General features: G+C 53.4%; 1 protein-coding gene and 1 long non-coding RNA gene across 2 annotated transcripts; both read left to right on the top strand.

Annotated features, from left to right (window-relative positions):
• Window positions 1–133: 133 nt before the first annotated feature.
• LOC125932888 (uncharacterized) lies at window positions 134–4,352 on the top strand. The gene is made up of 4 exons (XR_007460782.1): window positions 134–204; window positions 1,342–1,455; window positions 1,729–1,916; window positions 3,766–4,352. It is a non-coding gene; the product is annotated as an uncharacterized LOC125932888 (long non-coding RNA).
• Window positions 4,353–17,606: 13,254 nt separating this feature from the next.
• On the top strand, window positions 17,607–26,811 carry LOC125932815 (pregnancy-associated glycoprotein-like). Its single transcript, XM_049645418.1, has 9 exons — window positions 17,607–19,141; window positions 20,224–20,386; window positions 21,253–21,370; window positions 21,457–21,575; window positions 22,364–22,563; window positions 24,771–24,887; window positions 25,787–25,931; window positions 26,023–26,121; window positions 26,483–26,811. Exons 1-9 carry the CDS (start codon window positions 19,065–19,067, stop codon window positions 26,633–26,635), a joined length of 1,191 nt encoding a protein of 396 aa, XP_049501375.1. The 5' UTR covers window positions 17,607–19,064; the 3' UTR covers window positions 26,636–26,811.
• Window positions 26,812–27,195: the final 384 nt, after the last annotated feature.

Raw genomic sequence — 27,195 nt, 5'->3', positions numbered from 1 at the left:
CTCACCTGCCCCGGCCACCGCCGCCGCCGCCGCCGCCGCCACAGCCGCCGCGGGTTAAACCACGGCCCGCGCCCACACTTCCGGGGCCCGCAGGCCCGCCCCCTCCCGCCGGATGTGACACCCTTCCAACGTCCGGGGCTGGGAGAGGGGTCCACGCCGCCGTCCCGCACCACGCTGGGAGACCCGCGGGCCCGAGTCACCACGGTAGCGCCCCACCCCGCCCCCCTCCCCAGCACACACACACACACGCTCAGCCACCCCGGGCCACACCCACGGGCGTCCTCGCGAGACCCCTCCCGCGAGCGGCGGACGCCCGGCCCCGCCCCCCGCAGGCCTCCGCCCCGCCCCTGGAAGGGGACCGCCCATTGGGCGGAGACCCGGCCGCCCAGGGCGAGTGCGCCTGCGCGGGTTTCCCGCGGTTCCTCTGGTGGCCGGGACCAGGGCTCTTCTGTTTTACCGGGCTTGGCCTTGGGCAGGCTGCTCTAAGCGGCCGAAAGGGGCCCGAGAAGAAAGGAGTGGAACCCCAGCACCTAGGGAACGACTTAGGTGGTCTGAGCTCGGACTAAGGGGCCCCCAAGCCAACCACACGCCCACGGCCGTGACACCAGTCAGCTCCAGGCTGGGAGTGACCACAGACCTGTGACCCTGGCAGAGAGCAGTGCCTGTCAGTCTGGAACTGACTGGCGGGTTTTTCAAAACAACTCTTGAGTAGTTTCCCAAGTAACCTGTTTCCCAAGGCCCGAGATTGCACTTGTAGCCCATTCTGTGTGCGTAGCGCTTGACAGACGTCCTTATACAACCTCACTTGCCCAGAATCCCCAGACCGATGACATGGGAAGAAAAACCCTGATGCTAGCTGGTGCTCTCTTCCCTGGGCACCGTATACTAAACGACCAGACCTGACCTGGGGGTGAACCCCATTTCCTGTTTGGCTTCTCAGCGGGGTCCATGATTGCAGCTTTGTAAAAAAAGGGATCCCAGGAGGAGAGCTTCTTAGACCAAGGAAACCGTACCACCCAAAATTGGCCACCATATTAGGTGTGGAATTAAGACCATCATTGCTAGTGGTAGAAATCCAACTCTAGGCCACCATCTGCAAAATGGGAATTATTGGGTCACATAACTATAAAGTCCAGGAGCTCGATAGCACCAGGCACAGCAGTATTCAAGGTTCCATCCTTACTTGACTCTGTTCTTTCTTTTGGGATATCAAAATTCCTTTCAGCAGAGAGTCTCAAAACTTCGATTTCAAATTATAGAGAGAATGGATCTGATTGGCTATGGTAATCGCCATTGTCCCTATTGGGCAGAGCCTCCTTCCTCTTTCTTGCCACCTCGTAGGCTGCCAGGTAGCAGATGGATTAAGGACCCTTGGGCCAGGTGACCACGCAGTGATCGCCTCTAGAGGGCAGAAGGGACGGTGAGGAAGACAGTCTCAGCTACTGACTTGCGTGAGTAAGTTGGTTTTTGCAAACATCTCACTTTGAACACAATGTCAGAGTGGCTCCCCTTTACAGCGCCGTCAGATAGCTGGGGTGACACTGTTTTCCAAGGGGTCGGGAGGACCGAGGCAGATGACCTTAGCTTTGTGTCGTAAGACTTTTGTGCTATATAGTTTTTAATCTTGTGCATATATTACTTTGGTGGTAAAAAATTAGAAAACACTAGGATGGATTAGCTTGAGTTTATATTTAGCAAGCCTTTCACCCACTGGTACTGTGTTGGCAGGTGAAATCCAGACGTGATGCCTGGAGCTAGAGTAGCCATCTTGAGCTGTGAGGTGACCGGGGAATGGAGGCCATACTTGGAGGCACAACAAAGCAGAAGGACCCTGAGCCCTGACGCCATGGAGCGTCGAGACACTGCTGAATACTCACGTCTGGACTTCCACAGGAGAGGGAAATAGACCACCCTGGGTAAGCCACTCTCGTTTCGGGTTTGCTGTCACTCGTGCCCTTCAGGTTTTAGACTCCACTTCTGGAAAGCCCCTCTTGTACCCCCAAGGCTGGGTAAGTGCCCCCTTATACGTTCTTCAAACACCCCACACCCTTTCCTGTCTCAGCATTTGCCACATTTTTCTGTAATGGACCATTCGCTCCCTCCGGAGAGTAATTTCTGTAAGGATGGGCAGGAACTGTTTTATACATCATCTTCTGCGAATGCTAGAAACTCCTGAAGCAATGACAGTAATAACCTGTGAATGTGACAGACACAATGATTCTATCCAGGGGAAATGACAAACTGCTCTATACTTTCCCCATCAAGTAGGTCATTGCCAAGTCATCCAGGTTTGGGGTGGGGGGGACGGCTGAATTAGCAAAGATAGAGAATTAGAGCAAAGGAGGGAGGGAGAAAGGGAGGGAGGGAGGAAAACGTGGCGAGTCGTCTGAGGCAGGTGGCCCCGGAACAGGGTGCTCTTCCTACCTGGTTTCCTCCTGTTTTCCACTTCTGGCTCTTTTCAGCTTCCCCAGGCTCAAGCCCACCCCGTTCGGTCCTGGTGTCCTATCGCTGGCACATATGTCCCTTATCCCGTGCCTCAGTTACATCCAATTTCATTCATATTTCAGAGTGAGCCTGATACATGCAAAAGAGAGGGAGAGAGAGAGAGAGAGTGCGTGAGAGCAAGAGAAGGCAGCTCCGTATCCTTCTCCCGTTCTGTCATTCCACATACATTCACTGCTAAGAACTGCAGACACAGGGGGGTCCGGGTGGCTCAGTCGGTTAAGCGTCCGACTTCGGCTCAGGTCACGATCTCACGGTTCGCAAGTTCGAGCCCCACGTTGGACCCTGTGCTGACAGCTCGGAGCCCAGAGCCTGCTTTGAATTCTGTGTCTCGGGGAAGTTACATTTTTGGTGGGAATTTGAGAGGCCCAGGAGATCTCTCTTCCCCAAGATATCTCCGTCCTTCAGATGATCTTCATCCAGCACAAAAAAATATTCAAGTCCAGATATTCCTTGTGTTTCCTCTCCACCCCCTCCTACCGAGGGTGGGTGGGTTGGTTGGACTCCTCCACTTGGATCTCGTTATGCTGGTTGACTGGATGGAGAAGTGATGTGAGCAGAAGTGAGGAAAGCGGAACAGGCAGGTCCGAGTTTGAGGTCAGACGAAGAAGGTGTTTGAGAGGCTGAGGTATAGTGGGGGCGAGGATTCGGGACCCGGTTGGAAAAGCAATTTTTGAAGGAAGCTTTGCCGCCTGGCACGCATAATCCCCAATTCGGGCTTCAGGAGATCTTCGGTGAAGACTCCGTCTTTTTTTTTTTTTTTTTTTTTCCCTGGACTTGCAAGTCAGATTGGTCTGGCTGGTTTCTCACTCGGGCTCCTTCCTCCTGGCGCCCACTCAGTGCTCAGCAGATCCGGCTGTACCCCCCCCAGAAAGGAGTCGTGTCTCCAAGGCAGGGGCTGGTAGCTGCCTACAACGTTACCCCGTCTCTCGTTTTCCTTTAAAAATAGAGTAGGGGCGCCCGGATGGCCCAGTCGGTAAAGGGTCCAACCGACTCTTGGTTTTGGCTCAGGTCATGATCTCGCGGTTTATGAGTTTGAGCCCTGCGTCAGGCTCCATGCTGACAGCATAGAGCCTGCTTGGGATTCTCTCTCTCTCCCTCTCTCTCTGCCCTTACTGCTCTCTCTCTCTCTCTCTCAAAATAAATAAGTACACTTAAAAAAAAAGCGTCTAAAATAAAATAGAGTATATTTTATTGTACAGCAATGTGTCCAGTAGCTAAAAGGACAAACCAACCAACAAAAACCCCTGCATTTCCCAACAGCCTTTGCTGCCAGTTATGATGGTGACTTTGTGTAATAAGCAGAAGGATTGCGAGGAATTACTTGGAAGGCTGCTTTAAAGGAGCGGAGTCAGCTGGGAGGTGAGTCCTTTTGCCTTCCCACCTTCTTAACTGCTGCCTTGATTTCATATGTGATGGCTAGAATTCTTCTAGCTGTGTTGGACCATGAGGTGTCCTAGAAAATGGAAACCATTCAAACTCTGGATGGCCTACCTCCAGACTGGTTTGAGTGGGAGGGGGAAAAAATCAAGTTTTATCTTCTTACGGTTATTTTAGGTTTCTTGCAACATGTACCCAAACTTAAACCTGATCTGGTTATCATTAATACAGTACACCTTCATTAGTATTCTGTGGGGTTTGGTAAATGAATTTATATTTTACAAGTTTCTTTATGATCTTGTTCCATTTATGCAGAAACCATATATATACGAATATATATACTGATGCACCCTTGTGCCAATGCAAAATTGTGATTAGAAACATGCCTTCTTAAAGGTATAGCTTTGGGATTTTTTTTTCTTTTCATTTTTCTTGCTCTTGGTTTCCTGACTTATTAACAGCCTAGCGTATATCCTCTCATACGATCTCATCCAAATCTCTATCTACTGGCCTTGGGGAGGCTGAGGGGCAGGGTGGGGAGAGCTAAAAAAGAGTAAAGTATAGGCACGTGAATGAAGGGTGGTGACCATTATTGCTCATCATAAATATTCTAGCCAGGTCACATTACCCCCCCCCTCCAGCCCCCACCCCAGGTTTGCCATGACTATGGAATTTTCTTTGGCCACCGCGGTGTGCACAATATGTCACTTCCAGGTAGAAGCCTTCGCGAAGCAGGGTCCTGTTTGCCACGCATCCCCTTCCCTTGCATCAAGAGGGCGTGACTGTGATGAGCAGGGTCCCCTGCTAACCCGTGTCACATCTGAGTGCGCGATAAATCTTAGTTGTGTTGACCCGCTGAGATCTGGGGGTTGTATGTCTTCACAGTGTAACAGCTTATCTGTACTGAAACAGGAGGGCTTAACAGGGATGTTGTCTCCTTCTTCCTTTATTAAAAAAAAAAAATTTTTTTTTAACGTTTATTTATTTTTGAGACAGAGAGAGACAGAGCATGAATGGGGGAAGGGGCAGAGAGAGAGGGAAACACAGAATCAGAAGCAGGCTCCAGGCTCTGAGCCATCAGCCCAGAGCCCGATGCGGGGCTCGAACTCACGGACCGCGAGATCGTGACCTGAGCTGAAGTCGGACGCCCAACCGACTGAGCCGCCCAGGCGCCCCTCCTTCTTCCTTTAATGATCAAACCCCGAGTCTAGGGCCACCTAGACGAAAAGACTAAAGAGGAGATACATTTCCTAACCTGTCTTTCACCTAAAAGGACTCCTGTGACTTCATTTCGCCAGTGAGATACGAGTGGAAATAATATTTACAACTTCTGGCTGTGTCCTTTAAGGAACAGGGCATGTCCTGCTTCCCCTTGTCTACTTCCTGCTAGCCAGGATGCAGATGTAATGACAGGCGCTGGAGCAGCCACATTAGACCAAGAGTTAAATATCACGTGTTGAAGGTGGCATGGCAGCAAGAAAGAATTTGAGTCCCCATCACTGGGGAGCCACCTGGAGCACTGTACCGGAGAGAAATGAAATTGTATTTTATTTAAGCCTGGGTTATGTAGGCCTGGGTTATGGAAGTTGAGCCTGTAACCTGGTACCCAACCCCTGTGTTAGCCTTACTTGGACAACAGAGTGTGAAGAATAGAAACCATATCTCTTTCCATGGACTTATGAACATGTGAGATCCCTGCCCTCCAGAACATGTGGTCTAGCAGGGATATCAGAAATTCAAGAAAGGGCAAAGCCACATGGCAGAGAAAACTTCAGGGCGCTCTAGGAACACATAGGAGGGAAACTTAAATAAGTCAAGGTCCTGGTGGGTTGCCTGAAGAAGATCGTCTTAGGTCAGCCTCCCCAGAAGTAGCCCCAAAAATGAGGTGTCATGTATAAGGAATTTCTTTCAAAGTTGCTCTCAGAGAAACCAGTGAGGGACCAGGGGAGGGCAGGACAGGGAAGGGACAAGCCTGTTCCCACGGGGAACTCTGAAAGGTTAAGTCTCACCTCGAAAATGCCCAACCCAGGGGCACCTGGGTGGCTCAGTTGGTTGAGCGTCCGACTTCGGGTCAGGTCATGATCTCGCAGTTTGTGAGTTCGAGGCCTGTGTCGGGCTCTGTGCTGACAGCTCAGAGCCTGGAGCCTGCTTCAGATTCTGTGTCTCCTCCTCTCTCTGCCCCTCCCATGCTCAGGCTCTATCTCTCTCTGTCTCTCAATAATAAATAAACGTTCAAAAAAAAAAATTTTTTTTAATTAAAAAAAAAAAAGAAAAAAGAAAATGCCCAACCCAGGGGTGCCTGGGTGGCTCAGGTGAGCATCTGACTTCGGCTCAGGTCATGACCTCACGGTTTGTGAGTTGGAGCCCCACGTCCAGCTCTGTGCTGACAGCTCGGAGCCTGGAGCATGCTTCAGATTCTGTGTCTCCCTCTCTCTCTGCCCCTCTCCCCCACTCGTGCTCTTTCTCTCTCTCTCTCAAAAATAAATAAACATTAAAAAAAAGGTTTTTTTTTAAGAAAAAAGAAAATGCCCAACCCGAGGCAGGGGAGCTCCCCGCAGCCGTCTGAGGGCCACCCTGTGCCCGCGGAGCCGCTGTAATAGATCCTCCAAAGCCAAGTCGCAGATGTCACTAGAAACAAAAGCACACCAAAGCCAGGGAGGATGCCACCTCAGACAACGTCCGCGTGCTCTACACCCCCTCCGCTCTCGCCAGCATCGGATCAAGAATCCCACCAAGGGGGGGTGGGGACACCTGGGTGACTCGGTCGGCTGAGCGTCCAACTTGGGCTCAGGTCGTGATCTCACAGTTTGTGGGTCGGAGCCCCCCATCGGGCTCTGCGCTGACATCTCGGAGCCTGGAGCCTGCTTGGGATTCTGTGTCTCCCCTCCCCCTCTGCCCCTCCCCTGCTTGTGCACTCACTCGCACGCTCTCTCTCCCTCTCTCTCAAAAATAAATACATAAACAAAGTAAATAGGAAAAAACATAAAAAAGAATAAAAAAAGAATCGCACCGAGGGGAAGAGCCCCTTCTAGACTCTAGAGCGAGCCATTCTGGGGAAGCAGGGAGGAGCCTTCAGCTGGAGTGTGTATCACCTCAGCATTTAAATCCCCACCTTCCCCCATACGCACATTCATACACACTGACATACTCATTTATACACTCTGTTCCTCACACACCCACACACACACACACACACACGCCAGTTTTTGAAGAGCAGGAAGCAGGGAATGGGAATGGCCACTGAGGAAGTGCTCAGTGAGACGGGCTGGGCTCTGTCTCCAGCTTGGGACCCCCAAGAACTGTGAGCCTCGGGTCCCGTCACAGCTGCTCATACTTCCATCCTCAGTGGCCACCCGATGGGCCACGATGAGGCCCCAGGAAGTCAAACACGGCTCCCCGGGCCCCGGGACCGGGACCGGCTGGTGACAGAATAAAAGGACAGCCTCTTGGGGCACCTGGGTGGCTCAGTCGGTTAAGCATCTGGCTCTTGATTTGGGCCCAGGTCGTGAGTTCAGGCCTCACATCGGGCTCCGCACTGACAGTGCGGAGCCTGCTTGGGATTCTCTCTCTCCCTCTCTCCCTCTCTCTCTGCCCACCCCCTCTCAAAATGAATACATAAACTTAAAAAAAAAAAAAAGGACAGCCTTTTCTCCAGGCAGCAGACCCCAGGCAGACCCCACCAGAGAGGGGGTCAGGCAGCCTTGGGCCCGGAGGCCCACAAAGCAGCCTAATCCTCCCAGGCAGGACGGACGGCCGCCCCAGAGCCAACATCACACAGCTAGTGAGAGTCTGATTCTGGCCTCAGGCGTGGGCCTCACAACGCCTCTGAGTTCCAATTCATTTTGTCACTCAGTGATTTCAATCTGGGCTGACCTGGGCCAAGGCCTTTCTGTTCTCTGGACCTTGATTCCTGCCCCTGCAAAGCCAGGGATGGAACCAGATGGCCCCTCAGTCGTGACGTTCCACTAAGAGACAGCTCCTTCTTAACCCCCGAGTCCCAGACAGGCTCCCCACATATGGCAGTGTAACCGGCATGGATCTGCATCCAAAGAACATAACCGACTTTATGTAATGCACAGCACCTGGCAACGGTCTAAGCACCTACGCATATTCATGCATGTGGCTCTGTTAGGATTGGTGATGAACCCATCACATTGGTGATGAAGGATGGTGAACGTGATGCACAGGAAGAGGAAATAACTTGTCCGAGGTCACACAGCTCGTCAAGGCCACGCTCGGATGTGAGCCGAGTCCCTCTGGCTCCAGCACTGCGTTCTCAGGCACCGTGCTCTGCTCCCCCTCATTTTGTAAAACAGTGTCTCACACATCCTTCGATTTCTCAAGTTCGGTCTTCTCTCCCTTCCAGGCCACGCTCCCTCCCCCTCCGTGGAATCCAGTGAGATCCGCACACCTGTGTGGTGTCAGAAAAAAGTGGGGGTGGGGTCCAGAAACACAGCTCGCCCTCTGTCTCTGGGCAGGTCACACAGGGCCCCCCCTGCCCCAGACGAGGGCCAGTCCCACGGGGTCCCGCCAGCTCCTCTCAAGGCCACATGCGCAGCAATCAGACCTCGGCACCCCCCTACCTTCGATCAGAAATTCTGCCCCCTTCCCGCAGAGCTGAGCGGGAGGAGAACCAGCCCCCCCGGGGGACACCCCCGTGTCCCCCAGAGATGACTGCCTCCTCCTTTCCATCCTGGGGCTTGCTCCTCTGTCCACCCTGCCCCCCACACCGCTGGGTGCTCTCATTTAACTTCCAAACACTTGGCTGCGGTGGGAGTTCTTTTGGGGCAGAGCTCCTGTCCTACCGCCACGAGAACAGGAAGGAAATTCACATTTCCAAATATTACGCCAGCTCCTTTCTGTGCAAAGTGCTTGGCAAATAGCTTAAGTGACAACGAGAAGTTGATAACAGAAGTGGTTCTAAAACTCAAGCGAAATCTGCCTTCCCCACAGTTTAAACTCTGTCCCGTTCTGCTGTGAAAATTCGCCACAGAGGAGGCCTAGTCACTTGGTTCTGAGAAAACCTTTTAGATCTGAGGTTGGTCCTTCCGCCTCAGGAGAGTCTGGATTCTCCAGGGTAAACAGCCCCCCAGGATGTCTGTGGCCTCTCCCTCTTTCCCATCACCCCCCACTACGCCCCTCCCCGTGACCTGTCCATACGCCCGCCCCCACCCGTTTCCACAGCCCCCCTCTTCCCTCTCTTGCAGCCTCTTCGTGTTCCAGCCTCCCGTTCCTTTTTACTCCTTTGCTTTCCATGGCCTAACAACATCAACTCACCTACTCAGCGCTGCCCATTGTGCACAGGATAAAAATTCCACGCTCCTGAACACGGCATTCAAGGCCCACCCATGACCTGGTCTTTGCTCTTTCCCACGTCAGCCCGTGTGTTATTAGGGCTGTCCTCCAGATTTTTCGAATCTTCATTCTACATGCATGCTGGATTACACTTCCACCGTGGTCCCTTAAATTCAGGGCGGCCACGTGACTTGTTCAGACCAATGAAATTTGAGCAGTAGTGGCACACATCACTCCCGGCAAACGTTGTGACGGCCACCATGTGAGCCGACACCTGTCCTCACCATGACAACCAGTGGCACTGCAGATGGCGAAGTCTCCAACCATCTGCGTCCCAGAGGGGTGACATCTCCGGTCACAGGGCCTGTAATGGACAGACAGGAAGAGCAAGAAAGACACATGATTTTTCAGGTTGCTTGTTGCTGTCCATTCTTTTTTTTTTTTTTTTTTTAATATTTAAAACAAATGTTTTCAACGTTTATTTATTTTTGAGAGCGAAACAGAGGGTGAGCAGGGGAGGGGCAGAGAGAGAGGGAGACACAGAATCCGAAGCAGGTTCCAGGCTCCAAGCTGTCTGCACAGAGCCCGACACGGGGCTCGAACTCACGGACTCTGAGATCGTGACCTGACCCGAGTTAGACTCGTAACCGACTGAGCCGCCCAGGCGCCCCTGTTGCTGTCTATTCTGACTGATAGCATGTGTCACTTGGGCCTATGACCCTCGCAATTCCACCTCGCCAGGTGACTGACAATCCCTTGAGCTCACTGGGAGGCTGGTGATGCCTTCTTTGATGTTCTCTGCTCCCTATGCCCATCTTCTCATCCATTCACCCTCCATGCAGTTCCCCCACCAGGAAGTCTTCCTCACTTTCCACCCAAGGCCACTGAAGGGAAGAAAAAACTCTCCTCTACCCTCAAGGTCTTCGAGCCCGACTAAGAACTCAATTGACGTGAGGCAGATTAACAGGAGAAAAAAACCAAAAGCTTTATTACAAGCACGCAGAAACCCAATAATGAAATTGAGATCCAAAGAAATCTCAAGGCAAGTTTTCACACCTTTTAGACAAAGAGGCCATAAATCTGTGAGGAATGAACAGGACAAAGAAAACTTAACCTGGGGAGCTTCAGTTCGGAATCCTAAACGGAATTTGAGCCGGGGTAGTAAATTAGGAAGAAATGAACAAGGGTTGTTTATATATAGTCTTCTTGGAGCTGAATGTCCCCTCCCTGGTGATAAGGATCTCTTTAGGTCCTAGATGGAACTTGCAGACCGGCGGATCTGGGTTCAAATCTTGGCTCTCCTACTCACCAGCCATATCTCCTGAAGGGAGTACCTGACTCTTCTGAGCCTCAGTTTCCTCATTTGTAAACTGGGGACAATCTCGGCCTCACAGGGCATCCATGAAAAGCACGTGGCAAAACGCATCCGGTGTCTCTGGGGCCCCTTGAATGAGTCAGGCTCTGTGCCTGGGAAACCGGAGCGGCCAGGGAAGGTCTCGCCGAGGAAGGGACGGTTGAGGTGGTGGCTGAACGTGGAGAAGGAGACAGCCATGCAAAGGCCTGGGAGAAGAACATTCCAAACAACGGAACCGCGATCGCAAAGGCCCAAGGTAACCAAATTCAATAAATGGCTGCTTTTCCAGCTCCGGTCTTCCTTCCACACTGCAGGGGACACCTCGGCCACAAGTCGCCCAGCGTGACCTCATCATCACCTACCTCACTTGCAAGTTACCAGCAATGAGCGGTCACCCTCCTCCCCAGCACCTCCGAGGCTGCATGTGTCCTGAGGCAGGACGATCAGGGAGATAGTGCGAAGTTTGCTGCAGGCCTCGGGCCGTGTGGATAAGCTGTTTATCTCCAGGGGCACAGCGGATGTCACTGCTACCACCACCGACTCTGGCTCTCTCGGTTTGCTTGTCCTCCTGGGCAGAACCTCCAGCACACCGATAGGGCCAAGAGGAAAGAAAACGCTCTGGTCTGATCTTCCCCTGTGTGATCATGGGGCCGCCCGAGGTGGCTGTGCCCTCGGCCGATCTGGTCCCTCCATTCCTTCTCCAAAGATGGCCGTGGGGCATCGGCATCAGCTCCTGACCCTGAGGCCCGGGCGCTGGAACTCAACCCGCAAGCAGTTGAGATCCAGGTAATGCCCAGCCTGTCCTTATGGGTCTGCCCTTTTCCTCCATCCGGATCCACACAGCAAAGTCCCCAGAGAGTGCGAGTGGTTTCATCCCCCATCAGGGCCTTCAAAGCTCCAAGGTCTGTCTGTCTTTTTTTTTTTTTTAAATGTTTATTTATTTTTGAGACAGAGAGAGAGACAGAGCACGAGCAGGGGAGGGGCAGAGATAGAGGGAGACCCAGAATCTGAAGCAGGCTCCGCGCTCCAAGCCATCAGCACAGATCCCGATGCGGGGCTCGAACCCACGAACCGTGAGATCATGACCTGAGCCAAAGTTGGACGCTCAACCGACTGAGCCACCCAGGCGCCCCCAAAGTCTTTCTTGAGCATAGACAAGCCCCTTGAATGCAGGCTTGTCTGAGCCTCCTGACTTGGCTAGGCGTTCCCTAAAGAACGAATAAGACATCAGCTCTAAGTTGCCAAAGGCTGAGCAGAGGAGGCTCAGTGCTCTAAATTCAGGCCAGTGCCAGGCAATCCCGGGATTGCATGAACGAGGAAGGGGAGCCATGGGGCTCGGCCTGAGTCAGACGCTGTCTGTGTGACTGCCGTCTGGTGCCACTCCAGCTGGGGCCGTGCCCGCTGTGCCCGGCACCTGGGAGAGCCAGCTCCCAACATCGTCCTCCTGCTGCCCCCAGAGGCAGGTCTGGTGACGGAAGCAGGCCAGACTTGAGAAGAAGGGGGAAGGACTTCGGCCCCGGCAGCCGAGGACCTCCGAGAGTCGCCCACGGAGGCCACGGCAGTGGATGCCATTGAGCGTTCTCTGAGCTGTCCCCGCTCCGCGCCCTCCCAGCCTGAGGACCAGACGTCTGGAGTCCCAACGCTTCGCTAGCTTTTCTTTGGTGAGTCACACTCCCCAGGCCCCAGTTTCTTCATCTCGAGGATGAAAGGATCGGACTTTTTCAAGGACAGCAGACGGTCCAGACTGCACGCCAGTGCCGGTTAGCGTGACAAGTGGCTGAGGGGTGCGTGTTGCCCAGGACTGCCTGGCGGGGTCTGCCCTGGACTCCAGGTGGGCAGGGGCAGACCAGGTGCCATGATGTAACTGCCACCCCTGAGCCGGAGGACCTTTGGGCCCTGCCCGGCAGAACATTCTGCCGCTCGGAATCTGTGGGCTGAGATCAGGTGGTCAAAACACAGATGTTACCGACGGGGAAGGTTGCGGCTTCTTCAACAGAAACTCCAGCTTAGGCTGATGAATCATCTCTCCTAAAGGAATAAATAGCGATAAAAGGACTCTGGGTGCAAGACCTGCCAGGAAGGAGAGCTCCATCAGATAATATTTTAAATGCTTTGCATGGCCTGCCCTTTTGCAGTCCGGCTTGAGATGATGCCGCCAGCGAGGGAGCAATCGAGGGGCCGCTGGCTGGGGCTGTGCCTCTTTCCCGTGGCTCACTAGCAGCGAGGATGGCTCTGTGTCACCTCCACATCTGGAGCCGGAATTCTGGCAGATAGGATGCCACCTCCCGCGTGTTTACGGGGAGACCCGCTGGGGCTGGACCAGGGGCAGGTCCCATTCCTTGCCTGGGCCTTCTTCCACACCCCGGTCCCTCCCGGGCCTTGCCCAAGCTGCCCTCCCTCCTCTTCCAAAGCTCCACACCCCCTCACCCTCCTTGGCTCCCGCCCTACCCAGGCCTGTCCCTCACCTTGCAGATGGCACTGAAGATGAGTCCGGGGAGGGGGATGCCCGGTTGGTTTTTTCTAAAAATGCGCTCAGCCACATCCGGGCCTTGCCGTGGCTCCTCAGAATCTCCAGCTGGATGGTCAGGCAGCCCCAGGGTGGGGGTGGGGGTGGGGGTGGGCAGTTCCCAGGGGAAGAGCTAAAGGAGAAGCAGCTCCCAGTGACCCAGTCAGAGGGGGCCGGCTCAAGTCTGCTCTTCTTGGGTCCATCGGGGTAACACTAAAGGCAGAAACCTCAAAATGTAAGGGTTGTGTGGGGGGGTTGGTTGTTTTTAAATTTTTTTTTAATTAATTTATTTGGAGAGAGCATGAGCCAGGGAGCAGGAGAGAGAGGGGGAGAGAGAGAGAGTCCCCAGCAGGCTCCAGACGGTCAGCACAGAGCCCGCCACAGGGCTCCAACTCACAAACCGTGAGAGCATGACCTGAGCCAAAATCAAGAGTCAGATGCTTAGCTGACTGAGCGGACCCTGCTTGGGATTCTGTCCCCCTCTGTCTGTCCCTCCCCTGCTTGCTCTCTATCTCTCTCTCAAATAAAAGTAACCTTTAAAAACATTGTTTGAAAAAAATAAAATTAAAAAAAAAACCTCCCTCCCTCCCCACCAGCCCACCTCCAAATACCATCATGTTGGGCATTAGGCTCCAACATGGGAATTTGAGGGACAGGGAGGGGGACACAATTCAGCCCATGGCAATTACGCACATCTTTGTTTTATCTAGACCCTCGTTTTAAAATTTTTGGTTATTCATTCATTTTTGCTGGTGTATTTTAAGGCACAGATTACCATTTCACTTTAAGACTATTGTACATCTCTAAGAGGTAAGGATTTTTTTTTAATTTTTTTTTAACGTTTATTTATTTTTGAGACAGAGAGAGACAGAGCATGAACGGGGGAGGGGCAGAGAGAGGGAGACACAGAATCTGAAACAGGCTCCAGGCTCTGAGCTGTCAGCACAGAGCCTGACACGGGGCTCGAACTCACGGACCGCAAGATCACAACCTGAGCCAAAGTCAGATGCTTAACCGACTGAGCCACCCAGGCGCCCCAAGATTTTTTAAATATATATAACCACAATGCTGTTTTATCCCAAACCAAAGTACCAATAACTTTCATATCGTCTAATGTCCAGTCCATGCTCAAATTTCCCTCGTACTCTCAAAATGCCTTTTTTCAACAATTTTTTTAAAGCTTATTCATTTTGAGAGAGAGCCCGCAAGCTTGAGTGAGGGAGGGGCGGAGAGCGAGGGAGAAAGAGTATCCCAAGCAGGCTCCGTGTTGTCAGCACAGAGCCGGATGTGGGACTTGAACTCACAAACTGTGAGATCACGACCTGAGTCAAAATCAAGAGTTGAACGCTTGACCGACTGAGCCACCCAGGCGCCCCTCTCACAATGCCTTTCAACGGTTTACTGATTTGAATTCGGGATCAGGATAGAAAGGACGTACACATGCATTGCATTTGGTTGTTGTCTCTTAAGACTTCGAATAAATAATAGTGTCTCCCTTTTGTATGCTTCCCCCAGATCCATTGTTTTATCAGGGGCTGCAAAGCAGCGATTTCTTCACTCTACCATTGCTTCTGAATTTAATTTCTAGGATGCTTCAGTAAAGAAGAACTTGCCTTTGCCAATTATTTGTAGTTACCTGAAATATACTTCACTCAGACAAAAATAGCGTAAATATCGATGATTATTTCCCTTTCTCCATCAATGATCAGACTAACGAGTCGGTGCCCTAGCAATGCCCCGTGGTGACAAATTAGATGCCGTATAATATCCCACGGAACTCATGACTTTTTGTATATTTGATTTGTTTCGATCAAGTTGAGGCGATGCATAAAGCGTCCCACTTTTGGCCAGCAGAAGCCTCTTCCTATTGATTCCTGAACCTTTGGACAGGATTTCAGTGATCTTTGGAGGCTCCCAACCTTCTGGACCTTCGAGACAATCCTAGGCTCACCCCGTGCATTTCTTGGCCCAGCCCTGGAATCGGCCATCTCTTCAAGAATCCCTGATCCTCTAATAAGTAGTAAATGGTATCTGGAGGCCACAGGCTGGGCCCCAGGGCAGTCTCCGCTATCGGGTTATCACTGCTCCCAGGCTTTTCACCTGCCAGAGCCGGGAAATACAGTTGATCCTTGAACAACACGGATTTGAACCACACAGGTCCACTTAAACTCCACTGGAGTCTTTCCAATACATACAGTGCAGGACTGAAAGTGTATTTTCTCTCCCTTATGATCTTCTTAGTAACACATTTTTTTCTGGAGCTTACTGTATCCTAAGAATACAGGATATAATACGTATAACGTACAAAACATGCGTGAATCGGCTGTTTATGTTCCCAGTGAGGCTTCTGGTCAACAGTAGGCTATTCGTAGTGAAGTTTTAGGGGAGTCAGAAGTTACATGTGGGTTTTCGACAGCCTGGGGAGAGGGGGTCAGCGCCCCTAAACCCCACATTATTCACAGGTCCACTGTACATATTTAGTTAGAGAAAAAAAAATAATTAATTGGTACCAACTGAGACTTCCAATTCAAGCTGTCACCAACTTGAGGACCGTTGTGTTCATTTGCCACAGTTTATCCTCAATGTGGGGGGACGTGTTTTCGGGTGAGGGATTCTGTGGAACATGTACATGGTTGCAAAGCCACACAAGAGAACAAGAAAAAATGTCGCTTCTGACCCTGCCTTTCCCTATTAGTAACGGTGCTCGTTAGTTTTGAGTTTCTTCTTCCACGGATTCTTAGTAAAAGTAGGCATATATGTGTATATAAAAGCAGCAAGCTACAAATACTGTTCTGTGTTCTGTTCTACCCTGTCTTTTTTTTTTTTTTAAACAAACAATATACCCTTGAGATTTCACCCATCCCTTTCTTTTTTCCATCTGCATTATACCCCGTTGTGCGGCCACCGTGCAGCTCGTATCCACGCTCCCCTTGACCGTCACTTTGGGAGTGCTGCTAATTTTTTGCTTTTGCAAATAGTGCATGTAGCTTATGAGTACATCTTCCTTAAAAAAACAAAATCACGGGCCCCGAGGGCATCACGTAGGCCAAGTCCCCAGTGGAGGCTTAAGGCATAATCTCACTGCAGTTTCAACCTTCCCCAGAAATGTGGTCTTAACCGGTCAGTCAGGAATTCTCTGATGGGCCCTCTAGATCCCCTAAAGGAAGGTAAGGTGATCTTCATGATAAGACCCCTTAGTTTCCCCTCGAGGGAAAGCAGGCTTGCCTAGCACAATCTTTTTCTTTTGCTGGTAATTTTCTCGCCCCACCTGACTTGTAGGAAAAGTCTCCATTTCATACAGCTCCTCAGGGGCTCCCGTCTCTTTGCTTAGACAGGATGCTGCCCCATCCATGAATTGTACAGCCAATTAGATATTTAAATTTTACTCGGTTGAATTAACAAGTTGAAAAAGCCTGTAAAAGGCTTTTTGCCAATGTATCTTTGGGTGAGAGTCCTAGAAGTGGAATCGCTACATTAAAAAGGGGCATGTGTCGGGGCGCCTGGGGGGCTCAGTAGGTAAAGCGTCCCACTTCGGCTCAGGTCACGATCTCACGGTTCGTCGGTTCGAGCCCCGCGTCGGGCTCTGTGCTGACAGCTCGGAGCCTGGAGCCTGCTTCGGATTCTGCGTCTCCCTCTCTCTCTCTGCCCTCCTCCCCCGCTCGCACTCTGTCTCCCTCTCTCTCTCAAAATTAAATAAACATTTAAACAAATTTAAAAATTAAAAAGGGGCCCCCGCTCCATCTACTACCCAAGCCTGGGGACCAGGCCAGCATCCCACTGTTCTACTCAAGGGTCAGTCCTGGACAGATCTCACAGAGGAACCAACACCAGTGTCCTGGCAGTCCTACAGGAGCTGGAAAATTCCATTCCCTTCTCTTTGGCTGGAATAACACCAGTTTAATTGGGCAGCCCTGTTCATCTCAGGCTAAGCAGAAGCTTTTTTTTGCTTTCTTTGATTGACAAACTTAAAACTTAATTATTCCTTTGTGTGTTGGCTTGGCAGACAAAATGTTTCAAGGCATGAATCCTCTTGGGAAATTAAGTCAGGTGCTCAGCAAACAGAGGTTACCGGTAAGTTTGTTGGCTCATCTCTGACCCTGGTGGTCCTTCTTTACAAATGCTAGGTATTCCAAAAGATATAAAAATGCTGATTGGGAGGCACGCACGCACCCCAATGTTTATAGCCGCTCTATCAACAATATCCAAGGTGTAGAAAGAGCCCAAGTGTCCGTTGACTGATGAAGGGATTAAAAGATATGATACAATGAAATACTACTCAGCGATCAAAAAGAATGAAATCTTGCCATTTGCAACAACATGGATGGAACCGGACTGTATTATACTAAGTGAATTAAGTCAGAGAAAGACAGATGTCATATGATTTCACCCATATGTGGAATTTGAGAAACTCAACAGATAAACACAGGGGAAGGGAAGGAAAAATAAGATAAAAACAGAGAGGGAGGCCAACCATAAGAGACTCTTAAAGACAGAGAACCAACTGAGGGTTGCTGGAGGGGCGGTGGGTGGGGGGTGGGCTAAATGGGTGATGGGCGCTAAGGAGGGCCCCTGTTGGGACGAGCACTCGGTGTATGGAAGTGATGAATCCCTGGGTTCTGCTCCTGAAACCGATACTACACGATATGTTAACTAACTTGAATTTAAATACATCAATTTTTGAAAAGGCAAAGAAAACTAATATGGTGAGGATGTATTCAGTCTCTTATTCGTTCAACCAACGTGAACTGAACACCCCTTCAGTCTGTGCTCTACTCCCACCGCTTGGCTAGAAATAAAAACCTGTGCAGCCTACAGCCCACAGTTGCTTGAGGTCTGGTTCACACTGTGTTTGTGGGTCGGTTTGTTTTTAAGAAAATAGTTGCTCACATTTGAAAATAAGGATTTCACATCAATATCCAGGCTTCTGACCTCTCTTGAAAACTTGGCCAGGCTGGCATCATCAGCCAGACGTGGCAGCTGCTGGTTGGAATGGGGTAGAGGCTGCCCCCTTGTGGTGGGGCAGGGGATGCCCCGTCCAGCCCTTCCATTCGTTTCCCTCACTCCCGGATCTTGAGCGTGTGAGCCCTGCCCTACATGGCAAGCTTCCTGAACCCAAGGACCACTTGTGTCTTATTTGACTCTGACTTTCTAGCATCCAGCCCAGACCCCAGCACACGGTGGGCCCCCAAGAAATGTTTGTTTATGAATAAGATCTCTTTTGGATGCACACATCACCTTTCTCCTAATATTAAAATGGTGCAGGGCGCCTGGGTGGCTCAGTCGGTTGAGCGTCTGACTTCGGCTCAGGTCATGATCTCACGGTTCCTGAGTTCAAGCCCCGAGTCAGGCTCTAGGCTGACAGCTCAGAGCCTGGAGCCTCCTTCGGATTCTGTGTCTCCCACTCTCTCTGCCTCTCCCCAACTCATGCTCTGTCTCTCTCTCTCTCTCGAAAATAAATAAACATTAATTTTTTTTTTTTAATGGTGCAATCATACTATTGCTCTGGCCTAATCTCAACAGAAAGACATCCTAAGTGCCCTTGGTCTGTGCCATCCCATCACCTCAAGTCACTTGTATGCAGTGTGCTGTCCCTCAGTGTCTTCACTGTGACTTTTGACCCCCTAGCAATCTCCTCTCCAAATGAGGCTCCCAGTGCATGTACCTCCAGGACCCTTGGGGGAACTGCAGAAATCAGAAAAGTCAAGCATAACACCTGGCACTTGTTTTTATCACATTATTAGCAGCACCTTTATCTCCAAGACAGCAAAAGTCCCCGCTCTTCTAGATCTTGTGGTTTGGGCTTTTTGTTTTTTGTTTTTTGTTTTTCCAGCCAAGCCCCAAGGAAGAGATTACACCAGAAATCTCTGTATTCTGTGAATTTTCTAAATCCCCTCTTCACAAACACTGATGGGCTAAAGATCTTATCGGGGAGGTTTGTTTTTCTTATCAGGTCCACTTAGCAGCCCTCAAGGGGACAACTGGGACAGGTCAGAGCACATATAGCAAACAACTTTTGCCGGCCACTGCATGCTCAGAACCCGAGGAGAAAGCATGAAGTGGTTTTGGGTCCTTGGGCTGGTGGCCCTCTCAGAGTGCTTAGTCACGTAAGTATAGGGACTGCAGGTGGCATCAGCTCTCTTTCTGGGCTCTTTCTTGCCCTCTTATTCTCCTGCCCATCCATGGGTAGAGAAGAGAATCTAATCATTCCCAGACTGTCTTAAAGTTCAAGTCTGCCTTTATTGATCAGTAGCTTACCATGTGCACTTTGGGGCCCCGGGTGTCTTGGGGCAGGCCTGCAGGGTTGTACCGCTCCAGGGGTGCCAGTCATGTGAGCTATGTGACAAGGTGCTCCTTGGAATTGCTCAGTGCACAACCTGTGCAACTGCAGGCATGGTTCTGTCTAGGAACAGCATTTCTCCTGCATTTGTTTCTGGGTCTCTTCTCTGCTCTCTCTCCATTTCCACATGTCTATGTCTCTCTTATTCGTCTCTGTCTCTTTGGACGTCTCTGTGAATGCAAAATACTGTATGTTTTCCATTTTGAGTCCTTCTTGTTTCTCTACCCTCTTCATTTCCCTAATTTATTCCCCACCTCCTCACTTCCTCTGTAACCCCTGTCTTCTGGCTGAGCCCCGGAAAGAGATCAAGGGGGCTACTTGTAGGCCCAGGTTTGCCTCTAACAAGCAGTGCGACCACAGGCAAGTTGCACACTCCCTGTAAAACGATGACGACGATTTCTGCTCCACCTCCCTCCCAGGGCTTCTTTGACAAAGATACAGTAAGGTGACAGTAGCAACAGTGATGGCTGCCACTGTCGAGGCCTCGTACCAGTCAGGTGCATCCCAGCCATCCTTTTGCTTAACGCCCAAACATGCTACGGGGGCGGGGGGGGGGATTATTGTCATTCCACCTTTTTGCAGGTGGGAAGGTGAGGCACAGAACGGCCGTATGGCTTACCCCAGATTACACAACAGAACCTGTATCCAAACCTAAGTTTATCGCCTTGGTCTTTCCATCGTGTTTGGCGGGGGGGGGGGGGCTGTCCTGATAGTAAGAGGACATCGTAAAAATGTTGGGAAAACCCCCGATAGCGTGACAGGCAGCAGAAGATCTGGCAGGTGCAGGGTAACACAGGGCAGGCCGTTGCTGTCTCTCATTTGTGTCTCTTTCCCAATGCTGGTGTCCAGAATCCCTCTGACGAGGGTCAAGTCCATGCGAGAAAACCTCAGGGAGAAAGACAGGCTGAAGGATTTCCTGGAGAACCATCCTTACAACCTGGCCTACAAGTTCGTTGACTCTGTAAATCTGGACCTGGGGATATATTTTGAACCGATGAGAAACTACCTGGATGTGAGTGCGGTGGGGGGGGGGGGGGGGAGAATGACTCTACAGAGCACACTAGGGCTCCGGCCAAGCGTTGGGGTTCATCTGGAGGTGTGCGCAGGGGGGCTGGGGCTGGGGCTCCTGCAGGCAGAAACGCTGGGGAGCGGGGACCCCATTCCCAGGGGAGAAGGCACTCCTAACCTCAGCACTTGGCCCGTGGTGACCGGGTCCAGCAGTGACAAGGGGGCAGATAAACATCCATTTCAGTGCCAACGATACATCGTTGGGCACCTGTGAACCATGGTGCTTGGCTTGCGGGATTTTGTTCGTTCTGAACTAAGCAAAGCACTGAGTTATACTTGAAGGGCGAGCCCTATCTGATCAAATGACAAAGCCCACCGTGAACCCAGCCCGACACCCCAGGCAGAGGAAGTTCGGCCTCTACAGCCCCAAGAGTGACACCAGGAAAAAAGTTATTGAGCACCTACCAGTGTGTGAGGTTACTGTTATTGTTGACAGAGAGTTACTGTCTCTTCTCCAGGGAGGCATAGCCCAGCCTGGAAGACAGACAAAAAGTAAATGAAGGTCCAGTAAAAGGGCCAGCCGCATGGTGTTGATATACATCTTGAGTTTAGAGGAAGTGGCCTGGGCTGGCCTAGGCGGGCTGCCTGGAGGAGGAAGCACTCAAGCTGGGCCTTGAAAGGCTGGAAAGGATTTAGTGAGCTGCAGGGGACACTGAGGAGCTTTTCAAACAGAGGCACTGGCCTGAGCAGAGGCTGTAAGGTAGATGATTTCAGGAGACCCGGGACACCCAGTGGAGGCAGGCACCCTGGGAGTCAGGGAGGACCAGGGCCTCCGGGCCTGCCGTAACCACCCCTTCCCGGCCCCTGCAGCTGGCCTACGTTGGCACCATCAGCATTGGCACGCCCCCGCAGGAGTTCAAGGTCATCTTTGACACCGGCTCGTCTGACTTGTGGGTGCCCTCCATCTACTGCTCTAGCCCTGCCTGCGGTGAGTGCAGCCTTCCGACGCGCGCCCCCACCACCCCGTCCCCGGTCCTCGGCAGACTGGCGGACGCTCACCTCCTGTGTCTGCAGCTAATCACAACGTCTTCAACCCTCTGCGGTCCTCCACCTTCCGGATCTCGGGCCGGCCCATCCACCTCCAGTACGGCTCCGGGACGATGTCAGGATTTCTGGCCTACGACACCGTTCGGGTAACGTGGAAACCGGAGGCTGCGGCAGGCCGGCCGTGGGAGCGATGACTGCTTAGAGGACTAGATGTGGGGTCAGGTGGGAGCACCTGTCTTTCCCAAAGTCCCCCGGCAGCTGGCCGCCTGCCCTGTGGGGCTGCGTCCCTAGGGAGGTATTCTAGACGAAAGGGAGTCCCTTTCCCACTGGGAGGCAGCGCAGGGCTCACACAGGTCGGGGGTGTTTGGGAGGTGGGGGCGGAACTGATACGGGGGGCGGGGTCCGGGCTCCCAGGCAAAAAAGCAGGGGCCACAGGAGTGGGAGTGGCCTGATAAATGGGTCCTTACCCTCGGGGGCCTTTGAGAATCTAATAAAAGCCTTGGACTGCCTCCTCCAAAGCACCTGAACACACACACACACGCACCCCTGGGGCGGACACAGGATCCACAATGAATTGCGAGGGACGCACGCCATTTCTGTCACCGCGTCATAGCAATGCCAATAAGACGGCCACCCTCCTCTCGGTTCCTTTTGTCCTCAGGTGGGAACAGTTTGGTCCCACTTCCAGTCTCGGTTTCCCCGCCTGTGACAAAGGCATGGCGTCACGGGGGAGCAGGTGTGCGTTAAAATCCCCAGCGCCACGCAGACAGAACGTGTGTGTCTGTTCCGGCGTGTCGCGGCCACCTGAGGTCCGCCCAGGGCAGGGCCACGCCTCGGTCTCTCTCTGCGGTGTTAGTCGTATCTCCCTGCCCACGTCCGCCCAGCCCAGCCCCACGTTCAAATCCGTCCCCGGTAACACCCTCTTCTCCCGCAGTTCGGGGGCCTCGTTGACGTGGCCCAGGCGTTTGGCCTGAGCCTGAGGGAGCCCGGCAAGTTCATGGAATACGCAGTTTTCGACGGCATCCTGGGCCTGGCCTACCCCAGCCTCAGCCTCAGAGGGACCGTCCCTGTCTTCGACAACCTGTGGAAGCAGGGTCTCATTTCTCAGGAGCTCTTTGCCTTCTACTTAAGCAAGTAAGTCCGGGCTGGACCGGCCCTTTGTCGAAAAATGGTAGACTATTTGACCCTAACGTTTCTTGAGAGAGAGCCTAGTCCGGGGGTCAGCACACAATGGCCTGGGGGCCGTAGGTGGCCCACCATCTGCTTTTTGTAAATGAAGTTTTATTGGAACACAACCAGGCTCATTTGTTTCCATCCCGCCCGTGGCTGCCATTGCTCTGCTACGGCAACACCAAGCAATCGCAATAGATACCGTGCGGCCTGCGAAGCCTCAAATAATGACGCTCTGGCCCTTGACCAGAGAACTTTGCTGACCCCCGCAGTCTAAGTCCCTCATCTGACAGATGGGGAAACCAAGGCTCAGAGAGGAGCTTTGCACAAGGTTGCCCAGGCAGGTACTTGCGGACGGCAGGACTCGATCTCAGCCTGTAGGATTCTCCCCCATGGTGTGTGGTCAAGTCAGATCTCCAGGCTCTGGTCTCCGGGCTCAGTAGCGGGAAAAACTGAAGTCCCCTGACCGGTTGAGGGTCTGGGAGGGGTCCGGGAGGGTCTGGGAGGGTCTGGGCAGGGGAGAAGCCCAGACTCGTGAAGGACCCTGTTGACAGACTGTGTCTTCTCCACCCAAGGCTGAGTTTGACCCACAGATGTGTGTAGGGGACAGAGAGTATGGTGGAGGCTGTGGGTTCTAGGGGGGCCTGAGTTCAAACCCCAGAGCTGCTGAACCCCTCTGAGCCTCAGGAGTACGAGAGCCAGTCGAAGGAGAAGATTTATTCAACATGTATTGATTGAGCACCTACTATGGGCTGACGAAGGAGGCAGCCAAGAAATAAGTACATAAAGAAAGGGAAAAGGTACCTCCGGATGGTAACTGGTTCCGCGGCAGCAACAAAACAAGGTGACAGAACAGACGGCAATGGGCGAGGTTGCAGACGGGCTACGGCAAAGGCCTCTCTGAGCTGAGACCTCTGTGATGGGAGAGAGCTGGGCCGGGGAGACAAAGTTCCAGGCAGAGGAGCACCTGAGCACCACCCGAGCACCAGCAAGGGAGCCGGTGCGGCCGGAGCCCTGGGGGAGGAGGGAGGTGGGAAGGAAGTCTGGCAGAGAGGCAGGGACAAGGCTCCCCCGGGTTGGGTTTTTTTGGGGGGGGGAGGAGAGAGAGAGAGACAGAGCACAAGTGGGGGAAGGGCAGAGAGAGAGGGAGACGCAGACTCCGAAGCAGGCTCCAGACTCCGAGCTGTCAGCACAGAGCCCGACGTGGGGCTCGAACCCCCCAACCGAGAGATCATGCTCTGAGCCGAAGTCGGATGTTTAACCGACTGAGCCCCCCAGGCGCCCCATGGCTCCCCTGGGGTTTTGCTCTAACGGGGAGCGGAGGCCTCTGGCAGGGGTTAGGCAAGGAAGAGACATGATCCAATTTACAATTTTGGAAGCTCACCCTGGGGGTGCCCCGGAGAATGATGCCGTGGAGCGGAGGCAGGGAGGCCGGGGAAGAGGCTACATACAGCAGCCTCTTTAGGAGAGAGAGAGGGTGGCGGCTTGGTCCGGGGAGGTGGAGGCGGGGGGGGGGGGGGGGCTGGAACAGAGCACGAGTCAGGGTATACGTTGGCGGAAGAGGCAGCAAGATGTGCCCATAGACTTGTTATAGAAGGAAGGAGAGGGGTCGGCAGAGCAGTTTCCTCCCTCACTAATATTGTTTGCGTGCTCCCAGGCCCCGCTGCATAATTTGCAGGAAGGAACAGTGCAAAACGAAAACATGAGGGCCCGTGTTTCACAAGCATTGGGAACTTCCAGACAGGGATGGCGGAGATGTGGGGCCTCGCCGAGCACAGGGCCCGTAGCCCACACCCCGGGTGAGCCTGAGCGCTCGAATTTTCTGAAAGATGGCAGGCCAGACCTCTCTGGCCGACGCGTCCTCCGACCGCCTATCTGAGCGCTCCGATCGCTCGAGGGGGTCGGCCCAGGGGATGGTCAGAGCCAGCCCTGAAGCCGGACTGTCCGGCTTCGAACCCGGCTTCACCATTTCATCAGCCAGGCTTCAACCTCTCCGTGCCTCAACCTCCCTGTCTGTAAAACGGAGAGCAGAGGATGTGTGGCCAAGTGAGGCACGATAAACACAGCCCTCAGACAGTGCTGCTGAGCTTGAGAAAAGCATCCCCCCCACCACCCCCCGGCCCGGTTATCTTCCACTCACAATGAGCCCTTCCTTCTCCCTCCCACCTCAGAAAGAACGAGGAGGGCAGTGTGGTGATGTTCGGCGGTGTGGACCATTCCTACTACAGTGGAGACCTCAACTGGGTCCCTGTGTCCAAACGGCTGTACTGGCAGTTATCCATGGACAGGTAGGCCCGGCCCTCGGAGCGCTGCCCCGAGTGATGCCCACGCGGGCACACGCGCCCAGACGTGCCCGGACACCCGCTGCCCACGGGTCCTCACAGCCCCGCGCCTCCTGGCGAGGTCCTGACCAGGGAAGAGGGCCCAGGCCCGGATCTTGGAGTGTGAGGCGAGGGGCGAGGGAGGCCCGCCGACGTGGGGAGCTGAACTCTCTCGGGGAAGAAGCAGCGGCTGCAGATCTGTGCCCGCCTGCTGGGGGGGGGAGGCTGAGACGGAAAGGGGATCAGAGAGACGTCCGCCAAGGGGAACCTCCATTTTCGCTGTGGGGGCCCCATCATGAGCCACGCACCAAATACGGGTCTCTCATTGTCCCTCGCTCGCTTCCTCTTCGTTCGTTCGTTCGTTCGTTCATTCAACAAACATGTTGAACGGCTGCTGAGTCCTGGTCTCTCGAGGGAGGCCCTGAGAATAGAACTTGCTCTTCCAGAGCTCACCATCTCACAGGGCAGGTGTACAGGAAACAAGTCACACAAATAAGGAATTACCCCCTTTGATGCATGCCAGAAATGAGGAAAAGTATGCCAAGGTGACCCAGAGAGGAGACCTGACCGAGTGTGGGCGTAAGACTTGCCTGAAGCTGGAAGCTGGAGGATGAGGAGAAATTAGCCCAAGGGGGTTGGGGTGGTTCTAGAAAGGGGCGGCAGCGTATGCAAAGGCCCTGAGGCCCAAGAGAGTTCGGTCCAGTTGCAGACCTGAAGGAAGTCACAGAAGGTCAGCAGGGTCAGAACACAGGGAAACAGCCAGGGGCCTGAGCTGAGGGGGGGTGCGGGAGAAGCCGGGGAGAGGGGGGTAGCGAAGGGAGCCCGCAGAGTCAGCCTCCGGCCTGCTTTGTCCCTCTGCCTCCCAGCATCTCCATGAACGGGGAGGTCATTGCTTGTGATGGTGGCTGCCAGGCCATCATTGATACAGGAACCTCGCTGCTGATTGGCCCGTCTCACGTTGTCTTCAACATCCAGATGATCATCGGCGCCAACCGGTCCTACAGCGGCGAGGTGAAGGGTCACGCGGCAGGGTCGCCCTAGGGCTCCCCACACGTAGAAGGGTCGGCTGGGCCAACCTCCTCTCCCTCGCTTTCTCTGACAGTACGTAGTTGACTGTGATGCCGCCAACACTCTGCCCGACATCGTCTTCACCATCAACGGCATCAACTACCCGGTGCCAGCCAGTGCCTACATCCAGGAGGTGAGGAGCCCACAACCCCGGGGCCGGTCCTCAGATCCGGGAAGTGCAGGAAGCCTGGGGAGCAGCCGGGAGGAAGAGCCCCCCCCCCCCTAGAGGCCAAGCCGCGTCACTGCAGATGCCGCTGAGTGGCCAGGGAAGGCCCGCGTGGGTCCCCGGGAAGGCTGCCTGCAGGGGCTGAGCTCAGTCGGAAGGAGCCGGTAGGGGTGAGGGGAGAAGGGAAGGCATACTTTGCAGAGGGAACGGCCGGCGCGAGTCAGAAGGAAAGACCCGGCGGACCGTGAGAGCTGCAGACAGTTCTGGTTCCTGCGTGGGCACCCCACTTCCGCCGCTGCTGACTGGTGAGTGTTTCTGTCTCCTCCAGGGTCCTCAGGGCACCTGCTACAGCGGCTTTGAGGAGAGCGGAGACAGCTTGTTGGTCTCAGACTCCTGGATCCTGGGCGATGTCTTCCTGAGGTTGTATTTCACCGTCTTCGATCGAGAAAACAACAGGATTGGCCTGGCTCTGGCAGTGTAAACACTGGGGCCAGCTCCAGGAAGCAACCGTGCCCACCCCAAACCCGCGCGCGTGTGCACACACACACACACACACACACCCCGCAGTCAGGGCATTCCTGCCCAGGGGCCGGCTTGAACTGTGTCTTCGGCTCTGCAAAGCCCTTCTTCCAGTGGAGAATAAAAGACCTCATTTTCCACGGTGCTAATATCAATGAGTGCCTCTCTTTGGGTCGGGGCGGTACATCCGAATCAGGCAGGACTCCAGAATCCAGCCTGGACCGCCAATGAGAGGGGCCCAACTCCAGCCGGAAGGGTACTGGGGACCCCAGGACGCAGGAACCAGAGCAGGTCCAGAGGTCTCGGGGACCCAAGGAATCAAACGCCATCAGCTCATTCTCTCTCTCCCTCCCTGTTTCCTTTCTCTCATCTTTGATTCTCTTCGCCTGACAAGTTTCTTTCCCTCGGTCTTCTGCCTGGGGTGAAGGACCGGGTGGGGGCTGCCGGCCTCACGACCTCCCAGCCGTAAGGAATCCAAACCGAAAGGAGGAAACCTTCTGCGAGAGCCGGGTACCAGGGAAG

The sequence above is a fragment of the Panthera uncia genome, chromosome D1 (assembly GCF_023721935.1).
Source record: "Panthera uncia isolate 11264 chromosome D1, Puncia_PCG_1.0, whole genome shotgun sequence".
Lineage (NCBI taxonomy): Eukaryota > Metazoa > Chordata > Mammalia > Carnivora > Felidae > Panthera > Panthera uncia.
Note: the sequence above shows the minus strand (reverse complement) of the source record. Positions and strands in the feature narration are given on the sequence as shown.